This window comes from Trachurus japonicus, chromosome 1 (assembly GCF_045865225.1).
Source record: "Trachurus japonicus isolate A0001 chromosome 1, Traja_1.0".
Taxonomy (NCBI): domain Eukaryota; kingdom Metazoa; phylum Chordata; class Actinopteri; order Carangiformes; family Carangidae; genus Trachurus; species Trachurus japonicus.
This window is the reverse complement of record NC_140907.1, coordinates 3,843,463-3,862,490: the sequence shown is the minus strand read 5'-3', so window position 1 is coordinate 3,862,490 and position 19,028 is coordinate 3,843,463. Positions and strand designations below refer to the sequence as shown.

The window sequence follows — 19,028 nt, the reverse complement described above, 5'->3', positions numbered from 1 at the left end:
GGGGGTGGACAGTTTTTTTCTTTGTTGCCACCTTTGATGTCACCAGGGGGGAGGATTGGACAGGAAGAATGTCCTTGGGGACAACTGACCTGTGCAAAGAGAATGACGGACGGACACACACACAGACGGGTACACACACATAAGAAGACAAAAAAGGCACCGATTTCACACACACACACACACACACACACACACATGCAGATAAATTCATGTAGACATGTAAAAATGTGAGTCCAACGCTCAATTCAGTGTGTCCACATTTTGAAATGACACAAAAACATAAATGAAGGTATAAACTTTGTGCTCCTCTTTACTTTTATTTGTCCTTTTGACTTGGTAATGCACCACTGTGATGTAAAAAATAAATAAACTCAGAGATTTCTTCTTTTTTTTTAATACATTTGTTTTTATTATGCCCCAAAGAATAAAAATCTTTAGAATAATTTTTTTTTCTCAAAATTGTTAATTATATTCAATACTAAAATGCATTTTGAGAGGACATTAAATTCACCAGGGAGTTAAATTAAATATTAATACAGGTTTTTTTTTGTTTTTAGCAATATCTAAAATTGCCATCAGGACATAAAGCAGGGGGATATGTCTAATGGAATCCAAATCTAGTAAGTCTATAGTGTAGCCTACAGAGAGAGAGAGAGAGCTCAGATTCAGCCAGCAAATTATTCAGTGTAATTAACATGATGTTTCATATCTCTGAGTAATAATGTGGTGTCATCACCCTCACAGAACCTTTAGCTATTTGATGAAAAAAAGATAAACTGAGTGTAGAGTTTACATCTGTCTGTGAGTCAGTGATAAAAGTCACATCTGTACATGACCTGTGTGTAAAACATATATATTTGTGTGCTGCTTTGTCTGCATAATCACACTGCAAACCTGAAACAGAGCTGATCATGGTGGAGTTGGAGTCAATAAACGATAAAGAACAGTTGCATTTACTATATTTACTGCAATGCAGTAAAGAGAGAGGACATGGGAAGAGATGGTGTGTGTGACTACTATTAAAGTGAAGGTGGCTTGATTTGCCATGCTCTGAGTGTATCGAAACCGTTCCTATATCCTTCCTAGGTAATTTCTCTGCATTTGATGGCCCTTTCCATGCTGTTCTTATACCATACCTACATGGCTCCTATTCAGTTCCTATATGCCATGCAGCATCAGTTTTATATGCTAGTATAAACTGGCCTTTCCAGTCGCAGCTCTCTGCACTCAGAGCTGTGTAAAATACTTCAATCTTTCATTGCATGATAAAGACAGACTAACCTGTAGACAGGCCTCAGGACAGTAACATATATAGACGGGTGATATATGACCTCTCAGTCTGGTGAAAAGCTGTCTGTACAAGCCTTTAAACTGCTTTTTAATTAATAGCAAATCCTGTCCCATCGATCCGCTCTCTAATTATGGGGTGTTAGCTTGCTATAGATCAGCTGCCCTTGTTACATATCCACAGACACACCCACATCCTATATATGCCTCAATTCCACTCAGCCGGATGTTTCTGTGTCCACTCCATTGTGGGGAGTAATTCTAACAGTTTACCGCTGCCTCAATGAGTCTTTGGCCTCAAGTCCCACAGGCTCAGAATGTTGATATGTTTAATCACGGCCTTGGCCAAGCTAATGGAAAGCTTTTGGTGTTTTCTACCCGATCAATAGCTGTTTATGTGTGTATGGTGACAGAGTATATCAGCCTCCGGGCAGACTGCCAGCAGGTGGGGAATGACTCCACTCAGCACTTTGTGAGATGTAAGAGGTGGGGAGGAGGAGGAGGAGGAGGAGGAGGAGAAGGGAGTGGAAAACAAATACACACATAAACACATTACATACACATACCCCTTCTCTAGTGTTCAGGTCACCAGTGACCCGTTTTCAGGTTTTAAATGCATAAAGTGCCACATAAATTTGTTAATAGCATCAAGGCTTTTTGACTTTGTCAGGAACCTCAATTTAAACAAAATAAAACAAAAACTTTTTTTTCACAAAATTCTAAAATGCTGTGGTTAGAATTATGACATTTGTGGTGTTTGGGTCAGTTTTGACCCGGTTATAACGATAAGAACAATAATGAGAGTTCAAACTGAAATCATAAGTGCAAAACCAACCTTTTCACGCATAAAGAAGCCTAACAATGTAACCAAGAGATGAGAAACAGATGGGATGATAAATAATAGTTTTAGTGTATTTTACAGCTGATTTAAGACTCGGGTCAAAACTGACCCTAACACCATAGATGGACGCAGAAAGCTGACAAGAGGAAGGTTACATTGAAGATAAGGGATATACTGACAAAAAAGGCCCAGGGGCCCACACCAAAAAAAAAAATTAAAACCAATATTTTCATGGATAAGGAAGCCTAACAACGTAACCAAGAGAAGAAAAACAAATTGGATGAAAAAAAATGTTTTTAGTGTATTTTACAGCTGATTTAAAACACGGGTCAAAACTGACCTGAACACCATAGATGGCAGTAGAAAGCTAAAACAAGACGAAGGATATACTGTGGGCCTGAAGATGGGATGTGTTGGGATTATGATCAGGTCGTGGTATTGGATGCATCAAGCCATTTCTAATAGAGCTGCAGATAAGGGAAGAAGAATAGGAAACAGAAACAGACACAAGGAAACCAAAAAAGTTTGTGAATATATGAATATATGATGAGCATTTGTGCAGTGTTCGTGTTTATATATTTTTCCTATTTTTTCCGAGGAGGTATATAACCACCAGTCGGTTTTCTGTCAGACTTTATCTGCACAGACACTCATGGATCCTTAGTGATGGATGTTCAAAGCCTCTATCTCACATAGTGCAGATAGTGTGAAGCCTGTGGCACTGCATATGAGATAAGTGCAATAAATGGGATGTGCTCACTATAAAAATAAACTTTTCTTTAGTTTCATGTCCAACATGTGTGTTTCTTTCCTTTTCAACATCTGTAACAGCACACCCAAGAAGCAGCAGCAAAAACAAAATGAATCAATAAGTGAACATCTGGTCTTTCCATCACTGTGGCAATGCATTTGATCTACGATGACATTTGATTAATGAAAACAGGCATTGGTGCGATATGTTCCCATAACTGTCTCCACATCTATTTGAAGGGCAATTGCTCTCTGAACCTCTGCCTCCTGTTTCCCCTCCACGGGACGGCGGTCTTAGAAAATCATAACGTCTCCAGTCATTCTTTGCTGGCTTAATGTTTTGAATGATGTCTTGTTATTGCCCCGCTGCACTCAGCCATGACTAGCAGCTCAGAATGAATGACTCACTCACTCGCAGGGAAACACTCTCCAGCAGTCCATCGCTATACTCTTAATGCCCATCCCTCAAGCTCCACAGTTGAAATAGATATTGCTACACAGATGGGCGCATTGGGAGTTCGATGATGATGGCACTGCTGAATACTTTAGCACCACCCACCTGCCCACACACCACCACGCATCGTGTGCAGATATTATCACCTTCAGTGGGTGGAAACTGAGAGAGAGTGTGCAGCAATAAAGAGGAAATAAAACATGTGTAACCATGTATTTTGTTACATTTGGACGGAGCCAGAGCCATAGCTGTTTCCCTCCGTTTCCAGTCTTTATGCTAAGTTAGGTTAGCCTGCTCCTGTTTCTAGCTTCAGACATTTCATTTCATTTCATAACCTTTATTTAAACTCGGAGATATATTGAGGAGTAACCTCATTTACAATATAGCCGAGATGAAACACAAAATATATAAGGACAGAAGACATTTGAAACATACAAAAGCATAACAGAATACCAGAAGTTAAAGGTGACTAGGATAAATTGAAACATAGTTAAAAGTAGGAGCAGTTAGAGGTCAAATAAGATGTAGTTATGGTTTTACTGTAAATTGTCCTATTGGTAAAAGTGAGGTAAGTTTCAGATGATTTTGCAGAGTGTTCCAGATTGTAGGTGCAACAGTAAGAGAAGCTGGGTGTTAACAGTTGGGTGTTAACAGAGGGAACCTGCAGTGTGAGCCAGTCTTTTGAGCATGTACGATAGAGACCTGCATTAAAAGATACTAGTGAGTTAATATAAGATGGTAAGAGACCAGTGAGAGCTTTAAAAATAAATAAAATCCAGTGTCGATCAGGCCTGGTAGATAATGGGAGATCCGACTTTGCTGCATGGATATGAGAGGTGCAGTCGTCCTGTCACCGACCTCCCTCACAGGGATGCAAGTAAGAATCTCCCATTTAATGCTTGCAGGGTGTTACTGATGGAAAAGCTAGAAAAAAGACAAAACAATGTAGGAGAAGCACCTGTTTTTTTTTATTATAAATGATTAATAAATTATATATCAGTTGTGATGAATCTCTAATGCCTAATGCCCATCGTGTGTCTAAGATGAGGGTCATTTTGTGCAATTTGGATTTCTCACGAGGAGCCCGAAGGCACAGGAATTCCCTCTGGTGTAAAACAACAGGATGAAATAATGTGCTTTATTATTTCTGAAACCTCACTCAGTCTGGATGGTGCTGTGTGCGCATAGTGTATAATTTTCAACTTCTTTGAAAGCAATTTTCTATTTTTATTTCTTAACAAAGAGGACATGTTCAAACATGAATGACCTTCAAGCCTTTCGGAGCAGTGTGTGCTCTGCATTTTGATGGACTGCCCGAGAGACTTTCTCATTCCTGACAGACCTGATTCAGTGTTTCTACCAGAGACTCAAAGGTATTACAGTTATAAGCTAAAGAAAGAATTGAAAGATTCAATTGTTTTAGCCATGAGCAAAATGTGAATAAAAATGTCATCTCCAAATGATCTCTCACATCTATACTTGTACATGATGCATTCATCACACTGTCAGTGATTGATCAGTGCAGAGTTGTAATCACTTGTAGGTCCAGTTGCACTACTGGAGAAGGAGACATCCCACCTTTATGTCTCATTAGGTGCATTTGTCACTATTGTTTCTGCACCTTATATATGATGGATGGTTAAAAAACAGAGGAGGCAGGGGACTGAAGACAGCACATCCCCCCTTTAAGCCTCACCCCCCAGCTGCCCTGTGCACGTCTGGATGTTTGAAGACTATACACAGGAGCATGGGAGATTTGTCAATAAGTTGGCCTCTGGAGGCAGGTAATCTTTATTCCTCCAGCCTGACAGCCTGCAGAGTTTTGTGTGGGGAAGGGAGCGTCCCTCTGTGTCCTTTTCTAGTTTGTACATCCTCTGCTGCACAGTGCTGAGGAACTACAGAGGCAGTGGAAGGATTAATGTACGTCTCAGACAGTAATCTCACTCTCTGTGTGAAACTGGAAGAGAGGGCAACTTTAAAGGTCATATAGTCTTTGTAATGTGGAATATACCCCATGTTTTATGATAAGTAAATCGAAATAAAACAAAATATCTGCTAATTGTTTTAGTGGAAAACAATGCCAGGAAGATGAGAAGCAAAAAAAAAAAAAAAAAAGCTCATTAATCCAGTCAAGGCTGTTGTAGAGAATAAATCCAACATGAGCAAACCAGCAGTTCTGTGAGAAATAACAATGATAGGCCTACTGGAGATTAAGACACTCAGGATAAACACAAAATAATGAAGGGTTTTCAAAGATTAGGCCCTAATCCTCATGAGAATAAGAATCAGAAATTCCTATAAAGTATCAAAACTAACTGCAGATAACATGGAAACTTTCTCCTGTAATTAATTATTCTATATCAACGATGAGTGTGTGAATCTGGAAGGTGTCATTGTGATACACCCAAAGGGACCAATCACCCTCCTCTGCTGTTAACGTTAACGTTGCTGCTTTCTGGAGAAAATGTGTTTGTTTGTTTTTTTTTATGTGCATTTTCCTCTTTTGGCCGAGCAGCAATCAGCAGACAAACAAAGTTAGTTGGCAAAGAAAGTGGAAGTGGAAAATGTTATATTGGCTTTTTTTTTTTTTTTTGCTCTTTGGATATTTATTTATTTTTGTACAAAAATGGAAAACAGTGTCAAGAGATTCCCACAGCTCAAGTGACCAGCTCACCTCCAGATTGATCCATACCTAAATGTTAATGTTAATCCCTTTAATCCTTAAACATTGCAAGCTAACGTCTGCTGAGAGTGTGAGGTCACCAGTCATAATTTGCAGAGATCCATGTGGGCTCCTAATGTTCATGAAAACTGATTATCATTGCCAGAATTTCCACTTTTACTAAAAGTAGCAGGAACCAGGTAGAGAACTTGTCCATTTACCTACACAACTTCTTATTGAGAAGTTAAGGCTGCTTTGTTATCAATTATCATTGGTGTGTGTTTAAATGTGCCCTGTCTACATTCATATCCTCAGGGTCTGAAGATTAATGATAGGAGACATTGCTCTGTCTGACCTTTCCCACTTGCACACCTGTTCAGCTGCAAAGGAAATTAAAGCTCACCGATGTGACCTGATTACGCTAAAAAAGAACAAGCCATTAATGAAATATTACATTTAATGAATTGATTTTTTCCCCTGGAAAATGCTTTACACTAAATGTACCATCACAACACTTCTGCAAATCTCTGCACCAGCTCTCCAGCAGCAGATATTTAACAGCAAGATAGTAATAAAGAGTTTTAAATATTTTATCAGAGGGGAACAAGAAGAAAAAAGAAGCAAGCCTGGAATAAATTACTTATTACAAAGCGTGTCTCTCATGTAATCTTTAAACTGATCAGGTCAGCCCTAACCTAAGTAAGAGAGGGAATTTTTGACACTGATCGTTAAAACAGAATGATCAAAAACTGATCAGAGGCATCACCCTGTCTGGCTTTGAGCTCCTGATTGTTAACTATTCCATTTGATGCACTTTTTACTCTTTCTGTCTTTACTTCACATGGCTATAATAATCCCTCATGACACCTTGAGAGGGGGTAGGCTGAAAGTTGCCTTTTGCTCTTTCTCCCAAAATGCTGTGTCACAGTATGCAGGCTATAGCTGTTGAACAGAAAGGCCAGAGAGGCTCAGCTGCTCCATAATGGATTAGGCAGTGGCAGCACACGCCTCTCTCTCACTCCCTAAAGAGCTGAAGGAACATTTCAGAATGTGATGGTGCACTTTTTTTTTTTTTTTCAAATATGCTCTTGGACATAATTGGAGATGATAACACACATTATTGATGCTGTTTTTTTGTTTGGGCTCTTTTCTTGTTCAAGATTATGATGATATCAGGAAAGCTGGGAAAAGCTTATAGTGCCAATATAAAAGATATTTTTAGAACCAGCTGGCATTATATAAGGATATTTCCTTGTTATAGATTCATAAACCTGAACGTCATTGTCCAAGTGGTTATTTTATTGTGAGTATGATTCCACATTGCACTTGTTAATACGGCCAGTCATTGCACACTGCAGCACACCAGTACTTTATAGACACATCCCTGTAGGTTGAGCTTGTTTTCCTGTGTCCTCTCCTTCGACATAATTAGTCCCATCTGAATGGAGCCCAAACGGCACTTTAACTCACAGTTGTACTTCTGCAAAACTTTTGCAGACATTGACATTGTTGTCTGATGTGAATCAACAATGTGAACTAAGATTGATTTGTCACAATCACGCTTTAATTCCAGTTTAACGCCTTTTCTTTTAGGAGTATCGATGCTCCTGTAAGTAATTCCGCCAAAAGGAAAAAGTCAACAGAATTCAGGTTTCACATTCTCTGGTGGTTTGAAATTTCCAAAGGGCATGTGCATTTAATCTTATCACATTTATCTCCTCAGTGACACTCTGCCTCCAGTGCAGTGCAGCATCAACAGTCTGAAGACTTTCTGTTCTCCAGCCTGTAACACACACGTCAGTTTCTCAGTGCAGCTTCCTGTTCTGCACCTTTTGATGTCTGAAACCTAAAAATATCTAACGTTTCATCAGATGCTTCCCTGTATGACAGCGGATTTAATCATTGGAGGAAGTGATGAATCACTGTTTTTCACACCTGCAGAAGGAAGAAGATTTCACCTCAGACAAAAAAGAAAAAAGTAAAGAGTCCTGGTGTGATGTGTTTTAAATATAGTGTGTTTAATGTCTCTGGCAGTATGTTTATTGTATTTGAAACACTGTAGTTAAACCTGTTTGTTTTAGGCCTTGAATTCCCCACATGTGGTACTTCTGTATTATAATTATTGCAGGAAACATCTGTGTTTATCTTTGCAAATACTGGAGTCTTTAAATCTTTGGAGTGTTCCTGTGGATTTTCTGTTTTGTGAGAGCACAAGTGAGCAGGCTACTCCCTTGTATCTTGTGGAGATGCATGTAGACAAACATTTGCACACACGTAGGCATCTGTCACTGGTCTATATAAAAGATAGTGGTTTATTCAGAGGGTGAAATCCAAGGCAAAAACTCAATGAACAAACACTGATGCTCTTGAAGCAAGGGTTGAATGTTTGCACAACTATCCCCTAAGAGATGTGAAGGTTTGGCTCTGTGCTCACTGAGGCATCAATCCTCAAAGTATAAAAACAAACTGGATACAAATAGAGATTCTGCATTAACCACTTATATTAATTCGGAAAGCATTTCAGAAATATGTCCTTGAGAAATCCTAACATCTACATCTATGCTGGATTAAGATAGTAGTCAGTTAACCATTGGTCTAAAAAATAAATATATGCTTTATGTGTAGCCTATATGTTATCCAACTGCATTTTCTGGTTAGGAAGATGGATCTTTTTGGTTAATGTAATTGTGTTTTTCAGGTTGAAGACCCCACAGGACCACTCCAATGCTCAAAAAGAAGGATGCAACCTTTCTCTTTGTTGAAAGAAAAACACCCTCCATCAGTCTGTCTGTCTCCCTGTCTGGCTCTGCCGGCTCTGTCTCTGCTATTATTAGCAGCAAGAAAAAAACACAGTCTTGGCTTTAACAGGGAGACGGCTACGTCATATTCGGGGCCTACCTCGAAGTGATTCAGCACTTCCTAACAGGCAAGGAAATTGTTTGGACGGGTCCAGTCATCACAAACACTCCATTAGGTGTTGTCGCCACATATTTTTTTTTGTCGTTGTTGCCACAGGTTTTTAGTCTAATCCATTCACACTTTGGTGTCTAGAACTGTTTTCTCTCTACCAGCCTCTGTCTGCCTGTCTGGACAAGAGCGAACTCTCCCTGTCTCCCTGTGAGTGGTCATTCCCAGAGGCTGCTGCAGCACAGCAAGATGCCGGCAACAGACTCCACGGCAACAGCAGAAGCAGCAGCAGCAGCAGCAGCAGCAACTCTCCAGTTAACACTTTGCTCCCTGGCACAAAGACTGAGATCTGTGGCCACACCACCAGTATGATGCTGGATTAATCTCCACCTATAGTGTTGAGAAATGTAGTATATCTGTGCTTTTAAAGACATTTTCATGCATTTTGAGAAGTAATAAGCTTGGTAATGGTTTTTCCACTATGTTTTCAAGTAACTCACTGACTGATGTTTAGCCTGGCTCAGCATGAGAGAGGAGGCAGGGGGAACAGCTTATTTAAAGTGCTTCCAAAACTTAGCGGACATGTTCTGTCTTTTGAAATATGTATAATATAAAACAAGTCTTTGGTTTAATGAGCACTTTATTACTAAATTATGTGTGTTCAGACAGAGACGACAGTGAATTCCCATCTCACGATATTTGAAGTCAGTGTTTAGTCAATGACATTGTAAAGAAGTTAGCTCTAAGCTACTCCCCAGTTTTTTGCTGTAATTTCCTTAACCCTTTCTTTTGTTTTAACACATATCTTTATTGATTTTCGAACTTGGCACCCAACCCTTCCTCCACTCTTCCTCCCTTCCCCCCCTTCTCTCTGTATGTTTATATAGTTGCCCCTTGAAGTGATCACAATTATTTCTCTCTATACTTTTTTAAAACGTGTCTACACCTGTGTGCTTAAGTTTGTTTCATGAGCTGGTGAATTTGTGTGGATTCACAGCTTTTTATTAATCTTGCATGCAGTCGTGCTGTGTTGTGTTCAGTCTGCACATCAAAGAAGCTTTGATGAAAATTAAAAATGACTGTGACTGTCGTCCTTAGTCAGGAAATGACATCTTCGGAGCCCTTTTTGGTTTCTATTAGTATAATACGGGTCTTTGCGTGTGTGTGAAAAGTCACGCACATTTATACTTTAATAAATCTGCAGAGCCGACACCTCTGCCCTGTAAGGAGGAATGGCTTTGATCCACATCCGCTGACAAACAAATGAAATTTACAGCCCCGACCTGCTTGCTCCACAGCCTGATCCTCATTTCCAGCACATCACAGACCCACACAGACACTTATCACCAGACAGAACATAAAACATGGCTCTGCCTCAACACAGTCTGCTTCATCCCTCCAGATAGCAAAGGGAAGGACATGAAAAGAAATAAAAGACCAAAGTCAGTGAGGAGATTGCGTGAACAAATTATAGTATTTATAAAATAATATGTCAGGGAAAGTTTGAAATACTTACATTAAATTGTTTTCTGTTTTTTGAATTATGAGATAATTTGTTATTTGGATTTTTTATTTAGTGTACCTTTCACACAACAGTGTTGTTTGCCATAATTATGGAGCAACACTCTCGAGAAATCAGCCAAGCCTGATTGCAGTGGGACTGAAGGCTGAACACGCTCCGATAGGTTTCAGCAGCTATAAATTTCAAATGAATCCCAGATTGGACAGAGTTTCTTATATGAGGCTATATTTTATTTTATGCATGTAGTAGTCAGTGCTGTTTTTCACCTTTTTTATGGCCTCGTAATACTCTCATGTGTTGTCTGTGGTATGAACGAGGGGCAGGAAGGCTGAGGGGAGACTTAAAATAGAAAGTTGAAGCACTCTTCAAGTTTGAAGCTGAAGGAGCGGAGGCTGTTTCATAACAGGGCTTTCACAGTGACATTTCACCAAACGGCTCCCACCGCACCTTCAACTCAGCAGCATTGCAGGGGTATAAATCTTTAAAGAACTGCAACCTGCGTCATGCATGCACACCCAGCCCCGAGGCTGTCCCACCCAGTTGGTGGGCACGGGGAGAGATGGGCTAATCAGAGGCAATCCACCAGGCCCGAGGTTTCAAGGTCTGGGTTGGAGTGTGCAGAGCAGCAACAGAGGTACAAAGGTCAACATACCGCACGGCAGCAGGTGATCCATCTTTTTGCTGTATTGCACATCTGCACAGTGACCCCCGAGAAGCAGAAGACAAAATAACATCTTCAGGAAGCAGGTCAAGGTGACATTGCTTTTTAGGGTGTATTGGTCCAATGTAATATTAAGAGACATAAATCAAAGCAACGCAAACATTTTACTCTTCTATGGACGGAAAACACGAATTGTTGGCTCTTTACATGGGACCTTATAAACTGTTGGCTTTTCTTAACTTTCCTTCATTTGCTGCATCATTTCAAGCCTGCAAGAGACAGAAAACTCTGCAGTTTGCATGGTTATCATCATCTGACGCTCATGCTGCAACTCATTTTCTCATGTCCTACTAAAGAAAGCTGTGATTATTTCACATCCAATTGAGTGATCACCATTAATCAGTGGTGGAAGGGGGACAAAACAGCGATTCCACATTATAGAAATGCACTGTTACAACTAGAAGTCACGCAAGTCAGTGTATTCACACTTCAGAATATTGTTTCTTCCCAAATGACCCTTTTAAGAAAAATGTATATCATTATTTGGACCATAATTATCAGTGCATACATGTCTTCAATGTTGCACTTTATTTTCATTATTTTATATACTGCTGAGTAACTTAATTACCCTGTGATTGGGTGTTGTCTATGATAATTCTTCAAAATGCATTCGTGCCATTAAATGTATATTTATATATAATACCAAATCAATGTAGTTGAGTTAAGTGCAATATTTCCCTTATGAATTAAATCATATGCGAATCAGTGTAAAGTATAGCGAAAAATCAAGTAAGTCATAATTGTACTTTATTATTATAATTAGTCCTCACATAGACTGTATGATACAGAATCTTAGTGATGAATATAAGAAAAAAAACATACGCAGTGAAATCATGTGCACCTCAGTAATGTCAAGTCTTTATTGATATGGTGTCATAGAGCAATACATAAGTAATAATAATGATAAAGAGGCTAGCATGTCATCTACATTCAGTCCCTATGCTTTTATAATCATGGCAGCTCTAATAAACACTAATAAAGAGATAACAATGATAAACACCCCACTGAACAGAATCATACACGTCACACACATGGCCAGAAAAAAGCTGCTGGTGTTTTAAGGCATTTTAGATCCTACAGTATTTTGTTCTATGGCTAAATCTTGCTTCTCGGTTTTGAATGGGTGATGACATACTGTACCGTATATTCAGAAAATGCTTGCTTTTGCATGAAGTGGTGCTGCATGTGTGCTTAAAAAAGTTTGGCAGTGCTTCAGAAGTAGTAGTGACATTTTTCTTCAGACACCCATGAAAACTCTTTTGGTTTTACATTGGAAAGATAAAAGGCTTGACATTTGCAATCATGAACCACTCATCCACTGATATAGTTGTTTACTATAAAATGCTGCTTTGATTTTCTTGTACTTCTCCAATTTTTTATTCTGCTTGACACTGTGCGTTCAGTGTTTCACAAAACAAAATATGCAACTTTTAGATTTGCTGCCCCTCCACCAAAGAAACTGCAGTAATGATAGGCCACTGTGTAGAGATACAAACACACTTACTACAGTACTAAGATACTTGTCACAAGCCCGATCCAAACCACAGTCTGACGTACAATCAGCAGTTTTTATTGTTTTGTTTTCTTAACGTGAGTGCAGTTTGTCAGGGCGCTGGCCGTGACAAACAGCAAGAGAATAGGATAGCTGTGCTAGAGTTGGCAGTGCGCAAGCAGAAAAACAAGCTACAAGTCTTTCGTACCAAAGGTTTTTTTCTACTGGTGAGGTCGTACTACAACAGACGTTTTATCCAGTCATGGCCACAGTTAAAACAAAAGAGGTCAAGTTATTTCAAACACATTGTGATCTGACAGGTCATGTATTTGAGTTTTTTGTAGGCGTGTTCTGAGTGCTATATGGGATGGATACTGGGGCTTAAATCTGCTTCAAGCATCATCAATGGCACATGGGAAATGGAGTTAAATATGCATTACCATTAACCACGCTGAGATGGATCACACTGAATCTCGTCCATTTGTGTGAAAGCACAGTTTACAATACAATCTGGAAGTGACTGAAGTCCATCAGGAGACAGACTCTTCCACTTCATCACATTAACTGGATTTTACAGTGCGTTTACTTATTTTCCTATTTCCATGTATCGTTCATAGCACATTGTGCAAACTGTTCATTACCAAATTAGGTATTTACCATTCCATTATAAGTGCTTTAAAGAGGACCTTTGCTCCTTAACTTAAAAGCACCAACAGCAGAGATCTGTAACCCATCTCACTCCTACGATTTACAAGTGTCTCAAATCTGGCCTACGGGCTATAGCAAGCACATATGACGACAATAATGAGTGTGCATGATGATGGTCAGCATGGTCAATGATGAAAATAGGAAGGCATTGGCCGACCTTCGAACTTCTAACGACTGGGCTGATGGACTCCATGCAAGCATGACATCTACATTCACCATGCAAATCAATTGATACATTTGTTTTCTTGTTCACTTCAAGTCATTTAAAAAGCTACAGTAATCCACTTTTTGTGAAATAACTTCGTCGGGAAGTTGGAAAGGGTCGGTGCTGGCCTGAGGATCGTCATCCTGTGTTATACTGTTGTCATGCAGAACTGAACTGACTGAACCATGGTCAAACTGACTGTGATAAGACAGAATTGTGCGAGAAGAGATCTAAGCAGACGCTTGTGCTTTCTCTGCACTACGGAGTATCATGTAAGAACTGTATCTGTATTGTATAAGTGGAAGTAGAGAGAGTAACCGGCACCAGCTTAAGTGTTTTGAATGTTTGAAGTGCACACAGTAACACTTGCACACACACACACAGACACACACACACACACACACACATGCGACCATTGAAACGTGTCAACAGTATCTCACAGCTTGTGGTAGTCATAGTGCTTGACCAGAGTTATTATCTACCGTGTATTGGTATTACATACTGTAGCTGCTACCTAAGTGCTTGTTATCGTTCGATGTTGAGATGGTGAGAGAGAACAAGAGAGAACAGATGTATTGTGGTGTTGTATAGAGTGATGGTTATAGTAGAGTTATAATGGATTTCCCTTGGGGAACATGTGGAGGGACAAAGGGTACAAGGGAGAAGAAACCACCATAAAACAAACCTATAAACCCTGCACCCTCTTTCAAATGACCGAAACCTGGACCATCTTACTAGGCTTATAATAAGAAGGCAGGGTTTTCACCTTACACCCCCCCCCCTCCCCTGAGTGCCTCAAGTGTTAAGGCTCAAGGTTTGTTTTAGGGTGGCACAGAGGAGAGGATTGGTGGGATAAATGGAAGGTTTGGGGGTCAAGAACAGGCTTACAGTATGCTCTTAGTTTTTCTGATGGGTGGGAATATCACTGGAGTCTTGTGGCTTCTCCATCTTCTTAGTGGTGACCACTGTCTCCTCGTACACTTTGACTTTGCTCTGCTGCTGCTGCTGCTGCTGGTCCTCGTCCTTCTTGGAGCTCTTGCCAGAGGAGCTGTAGATGCGGGTCTGGTAGCTGTAGCCTTGTCCACTGTAGGGGTTGGGACCGCTGATGCCCGTCCCGATGCGGGTCTCCTCCCCTTCCAGGAGTTTCCTACAGAGAGGATGATATAGGCGGGAGTTTAGAGAGAATAAATGATGAGGTATAAAGAAGGTGCTAGTACTGTATATAAAGACAGAGGATAGACATTTAACAAAGGGAGAGAGTGGATTTTCTCCTTAGCAGAAGTTGCCTGTGTTTGATTGATGACCAAGAGAACCAACCTGTAAGCTGCGATTTCAATATCCAGTGCCATCTTGACATTCAGCAGATCCTGGTACTCCCTCAGGTGACGAGCCATCTCGCCCTTGGTGGTCCTCAGATCATTCTCCAGCTCTGCCATGTTTTCCTATAAGGACATCCAGTCAGCTAGAGGTCAACATCTCGGAACAAATATTTTGACTACAGAGGCGAAAAGCATAGAAAGGTCAGCCCCGAAGAAAAACTGCAGCTCCACATGCCAAGACCCCCTATGATTAAGAAGAAGATGTGACAAAAAATTGGTTGAAATATGCGTTAAATAAATATTTTCTGTTGCTAAAGCTGACTCAAAAGCAGCACTTGTATAATTATACCCATTTAGAGCTGATGCGCTCGGTGGGCGTTGTCAGTTGCAGCTGCTGCGCGGGCTGTCCCGGGGGAATGAGTTTCAGCACCACGGACAGAGCCCGAGCCGCAGCTGCTGCTCCTGATTTCTATGACATTTAGATTTCTCAAAAAAAAAAAACATTAAATAGATAATTTATTTCAGGCTGCACAACTTTTTATAGCCTACTAAGAATGATCGGTTTTCCAAAATCAAATCCTGTTGATATGCGGTAAATATGTGGTGTAAAATGTGGGATAATTACCTGGTAGTTCCCAATCTCCACATTGTGCCTATCCTCCATCTCGTGGAGCTGCTTCTCCAGAGACTCGTTGGTTCCTCTCAGACTCTCGATCTCGATGGTCTTGGATTGTAGCTGCCTCCTGAACTCGTTGGCCTCTTCCCTGGTGGCGCGGATGGCCTCGTTGCTGCGGTTCGCCTGCTCAGACAGGTCCGCAAACTTGGTCTTGTACCACTCCTCGGCGGACTGCAGGTTCTTGGATGCCATGGACTCGTACTGGCCACGGATCTCTTTAAGGGCGGAGGTGAGATCCGGCTTGGCCACCTCCATCTCCACGGACACCTGGGCCGCCTGCATCATGTCCGTCAGCTCGGTCACCTCCTCCTCGTGCACCTTCCTGAGGAAGTTGATCTCATCCAGGAGGGATTCCACCTTCTTCTCCAGGTCCAGGCGCACCATGGTGGCATCATCCACGTCTTTCTTAAAAGCTTTGAGGGTGGCCTCCGCCTCTTCCCGGGCGCGGAACTCCTCTTCGTATTTTCCCCTGACTTTCTGCAGGTCGTCTTCAATATTATCCCTCTCTATAATCAGCTGGGACTTCTCCCCGTTCAGTTCGTCGAGCTGGGAGCGCAGTTCGCGGATCTCTTGCTGGTAAAGCTCGGCCAGGCGGGACGGCTCGGTGTGCTTCTGGCGCAGAGTGACCAACTCCGTCTCCAGCACTTTGTTGTGCTGCTCCAAGTTGCGCACCTTGTCGATGAACATTGCAAAGCGGTCGTTAAGACCTTGCATTTGTTCCTTTTCATTGGTGCGGATGATTTTGAACTCATTGTTGAGGACGCTGCTCTGGGTCAGGTCGAAGGTCTCCAGCGGCATAGGCGAGAAGGAGCGACCGGTCCTTCTGTTATAGGAGCCCAGGGCAGAAACGTTGCTCCGGGATAGGGAGGAGGACCGGTACCCTCCCCCCCGTGAGGAGGACACGTTCATCCCTGGCCGTGATGGAGAGGACGCATAACGGGGAGATTCGCCGAAAATCCTTCGGTAGGAGGAGGCGGAAAAGACTTCAGATCCGTAGCTCATCTTGGCGTGTGTGTGTGGAGACAGAGCAGAACAGTGGGCGCGCCTCCTTTTTATAGGGGGACCAACCCAATCACTAATTAATGCCCGCTGGAAACATCCGGACCGATCCGCTCCAGATGGGTCAGGTAGTCCACTCTTTATGACAAAATATGATTGATTAATATCGAGCTAAAGATGGATTTCAGATGGTAACAATTACTCTAGGTTACATTAATCCCAGCTTTGGTCCAGATGTGCGGAGTTGGCACTGGTCTTTGTGTGGAGCAGATGGAACTGTCCGCTTTGGCGCAGTGGTGATGCGTCAGTGTTTGGTCGCTTGTTGCACGTGTAGCCGTAAAACAAAGATACAATAGCCTATAAAGTCAAGTCTTGACTGTAATCCTGAGTCTCGGGTGTTATGCTTTTATAGGATTCTGTTGATAAATGATAATTAGCAACTGGTTGGTAGCCTACAGTGACACTATCCACAAGACTCCTACAGCTGCAGTTTTTTTTAAAATGAAGATTCAACTTTAAAGTGAACAATACATTTCTGAAAAATGTGCATCATTCATTTCCATTGGAAGATGGATTTTGTTCTTGTCAGCAACAAACTGCATCATGGTGCATTTTACAAATGAATTCTACTCGATAAGAGTTTAACATTAGAAAAAGTGAAAGATGATGTTATCTTCAAAGTTACTCTTGGTGGTTGGCAACGCTTTGTTTGCTGTTGAGCTTTTGAAGAATCAGCGTCCCACTGGCAAGCCTTTGCTGCCCTCTGTTGTCCAATCATTGCACACTGCGCAGTGCGTGGATATTTCAGGGCTGCTCCCTACTAAGTTGTTGAAAAGCACGCATTATATGAAATGAGCTGGGGTTTGGGTAAATGTACGAAGCCCCTGAACGCACCTCACAGATGCATAGGTCATTTCCCCATCAAACAAGAAAGTGTGGGGCGCATAGAAAAATGATGAGTCATCCTTTTCAGAACAATCTGCAATAGGCTACATTCACCTGAATGAGATTTCTTCCTCTTCATCCTATAGCTTCTGTGTACTGTTTTACTTAGCCTACTTACCTGCTTAGCCTACTTTTTAAAAACATTTTCTTGTAGGCCTATTCTAATGATTCTGATGTTGGCCTGGTTCAAGCTTGATCATAACAGGATGTGATATTTTTGTTGTTTGCACATGCATCCCTGTTGCTGGTGTTCAGTTCAAAATTAAAAAAAAAAAAAAAAAAAAGGACAAGCTGTCATTTTTGTGTATGTGTGGGCAGCAAGTAGGCTATGACACTCTGGAAGTAAAACCTTTTTGCAACATCTGATGTAGTTACTCCAGTGTCTGAAAATGCAGAGCCTGCAAATATCTAAATATTTTTTAAATTACAATGATGTCTCCTAGGGGAGACCGGGGACAGTTGCAACACTTTTTGCATTTGGCTCTCTTACTCAGAGACGGTTTGGATTAGACAAACCACATTTTTATACAATAAACTTACATTTGTCTGTTAATAGTCAACACAATCAATAGATGATTACAGAATCCACATTCTTCACAATTTGCATTTGAGTGTAAGGAGTCAGATGTTGCAACTGACCCCGGGCCCGGGGACAGTTGCAACATGTTACAAATACAATATTTCATGTCTAGTAAAAGGATTATTATCAAAAATGTTAAGCTCTATAGTGTTATTTATTAATCAGCTTTGATCAGATGGCAATTACAGTATAGATTTGTCTAGATGAGGAGGAATTACTGCATATGCAGATGTAAAATATTCAAATTGAAAAAAAAAGACTTTCAGTGACATAGGATGGATGGAACAATTTGTGTGGGAATAACTTTTATATTGCCATTGTCATTTATTCTCTCATCATTTTAATATTAGTAATACAACAGTAAAAAAAAAATTATGTCAAAATACTGTTTTGTGGTCTGTTTTTATATTCATATATTGCACGGGGACAGTTGCAACTATCCCCGTCCGGTCAGCCATGATGAAACCCCATGTGCTAGCTAAACAAAGTGCTCTTGATACATGCTAATCATATCACCTTAAAGTTAACATGTCACTCCTTTAAACCATATAAGTTTGAGCAGAATCACAAAAAGAGTGACAACAGTTTTAACAAAAACAAAGCTCAAGAAAAAAATACTTTCATACCTCAAAAACAGTTTTTTTGCAATAAATCCTGGAGCATCTTTTGAATTCAACTGATTTTTCTCTGCAAGGGGGGGAATCCAACTAAGCATGTGCAGTGTGAGTATCATCACTCTAGCTTGTTCATGATTGGAGAAAAATGACATGTTGCAACCATCCCCTGTTGCTACTGTCCCCGGTCTCCCCTACTTCCCATGCTTGCTCAGTGCATAGGATGCTTCAAGATCCCAGTTCCTGATTGGGTCCATACCAACTATATCACTGAACTATCTGAGCCCTTCTTCAGCTGATGAATGAGGGGGAAAAGCCATCAAGGACAAGTGGAGTTATAGGATGC

General features: G+C 40.9%; 1 protein-coding gene across 1 annotated transcript; it reads right to left on the bottom strand.

Annotated features, from left to right (window-relative positions):
• Window positions 1-11,975: 11,975 nt before the first annotated feature.
• Window positions 11,976-16,655, bottom strand: inab (internexin neuronal intermediate filament protein, alpha b). Its single transcript, XM_085788274.1, has 3 exons — window positions 15,494-16,655; window positions 14,867-14,991; window positions 11,976-14,696 (listed from the first exon to the last, which is right to left on the bottom strand). The coding sequence occupies exons 1-3, from the start codon at window positions 16,544-16,546 to the stop codon at window positions 14,447-14,449; spliced, it is 1,428 nt and encodes a 475-aa protein (XP_085644400.1). The 5' UTR covers window positions 16,547-16,655; the 3' UTR covers window positions 11,976-14,446.
• Window positions 16,656-19,028: the final 2,373 nt, after the last annotated feature.

Bases quoted from the DNA above. Each gene is read 5' to 3' on its own strand.
- inab (XM_085788274.1), bottom strand. From the start codon at position 16,546: ATGAGCTACGGATCTGAAGTCTTTTCCGCCTCCTCCTACCGAAGGATT. The intron at 14,992-15,493 runs GTAATTATCCCA...ATGTCCTTATAG, and splicing joins TGGAGATTGGGAACTACCAG to GAAAACATGGCAGAGCTGGA. The intron at 14,697-14,866 runs GTTGGTTCTCTT...TCCTCTCTGTAG, and splicing joins ATTGAAATCGCAGCTTACAG to GAAACTCCTGGAAGGGGAGG.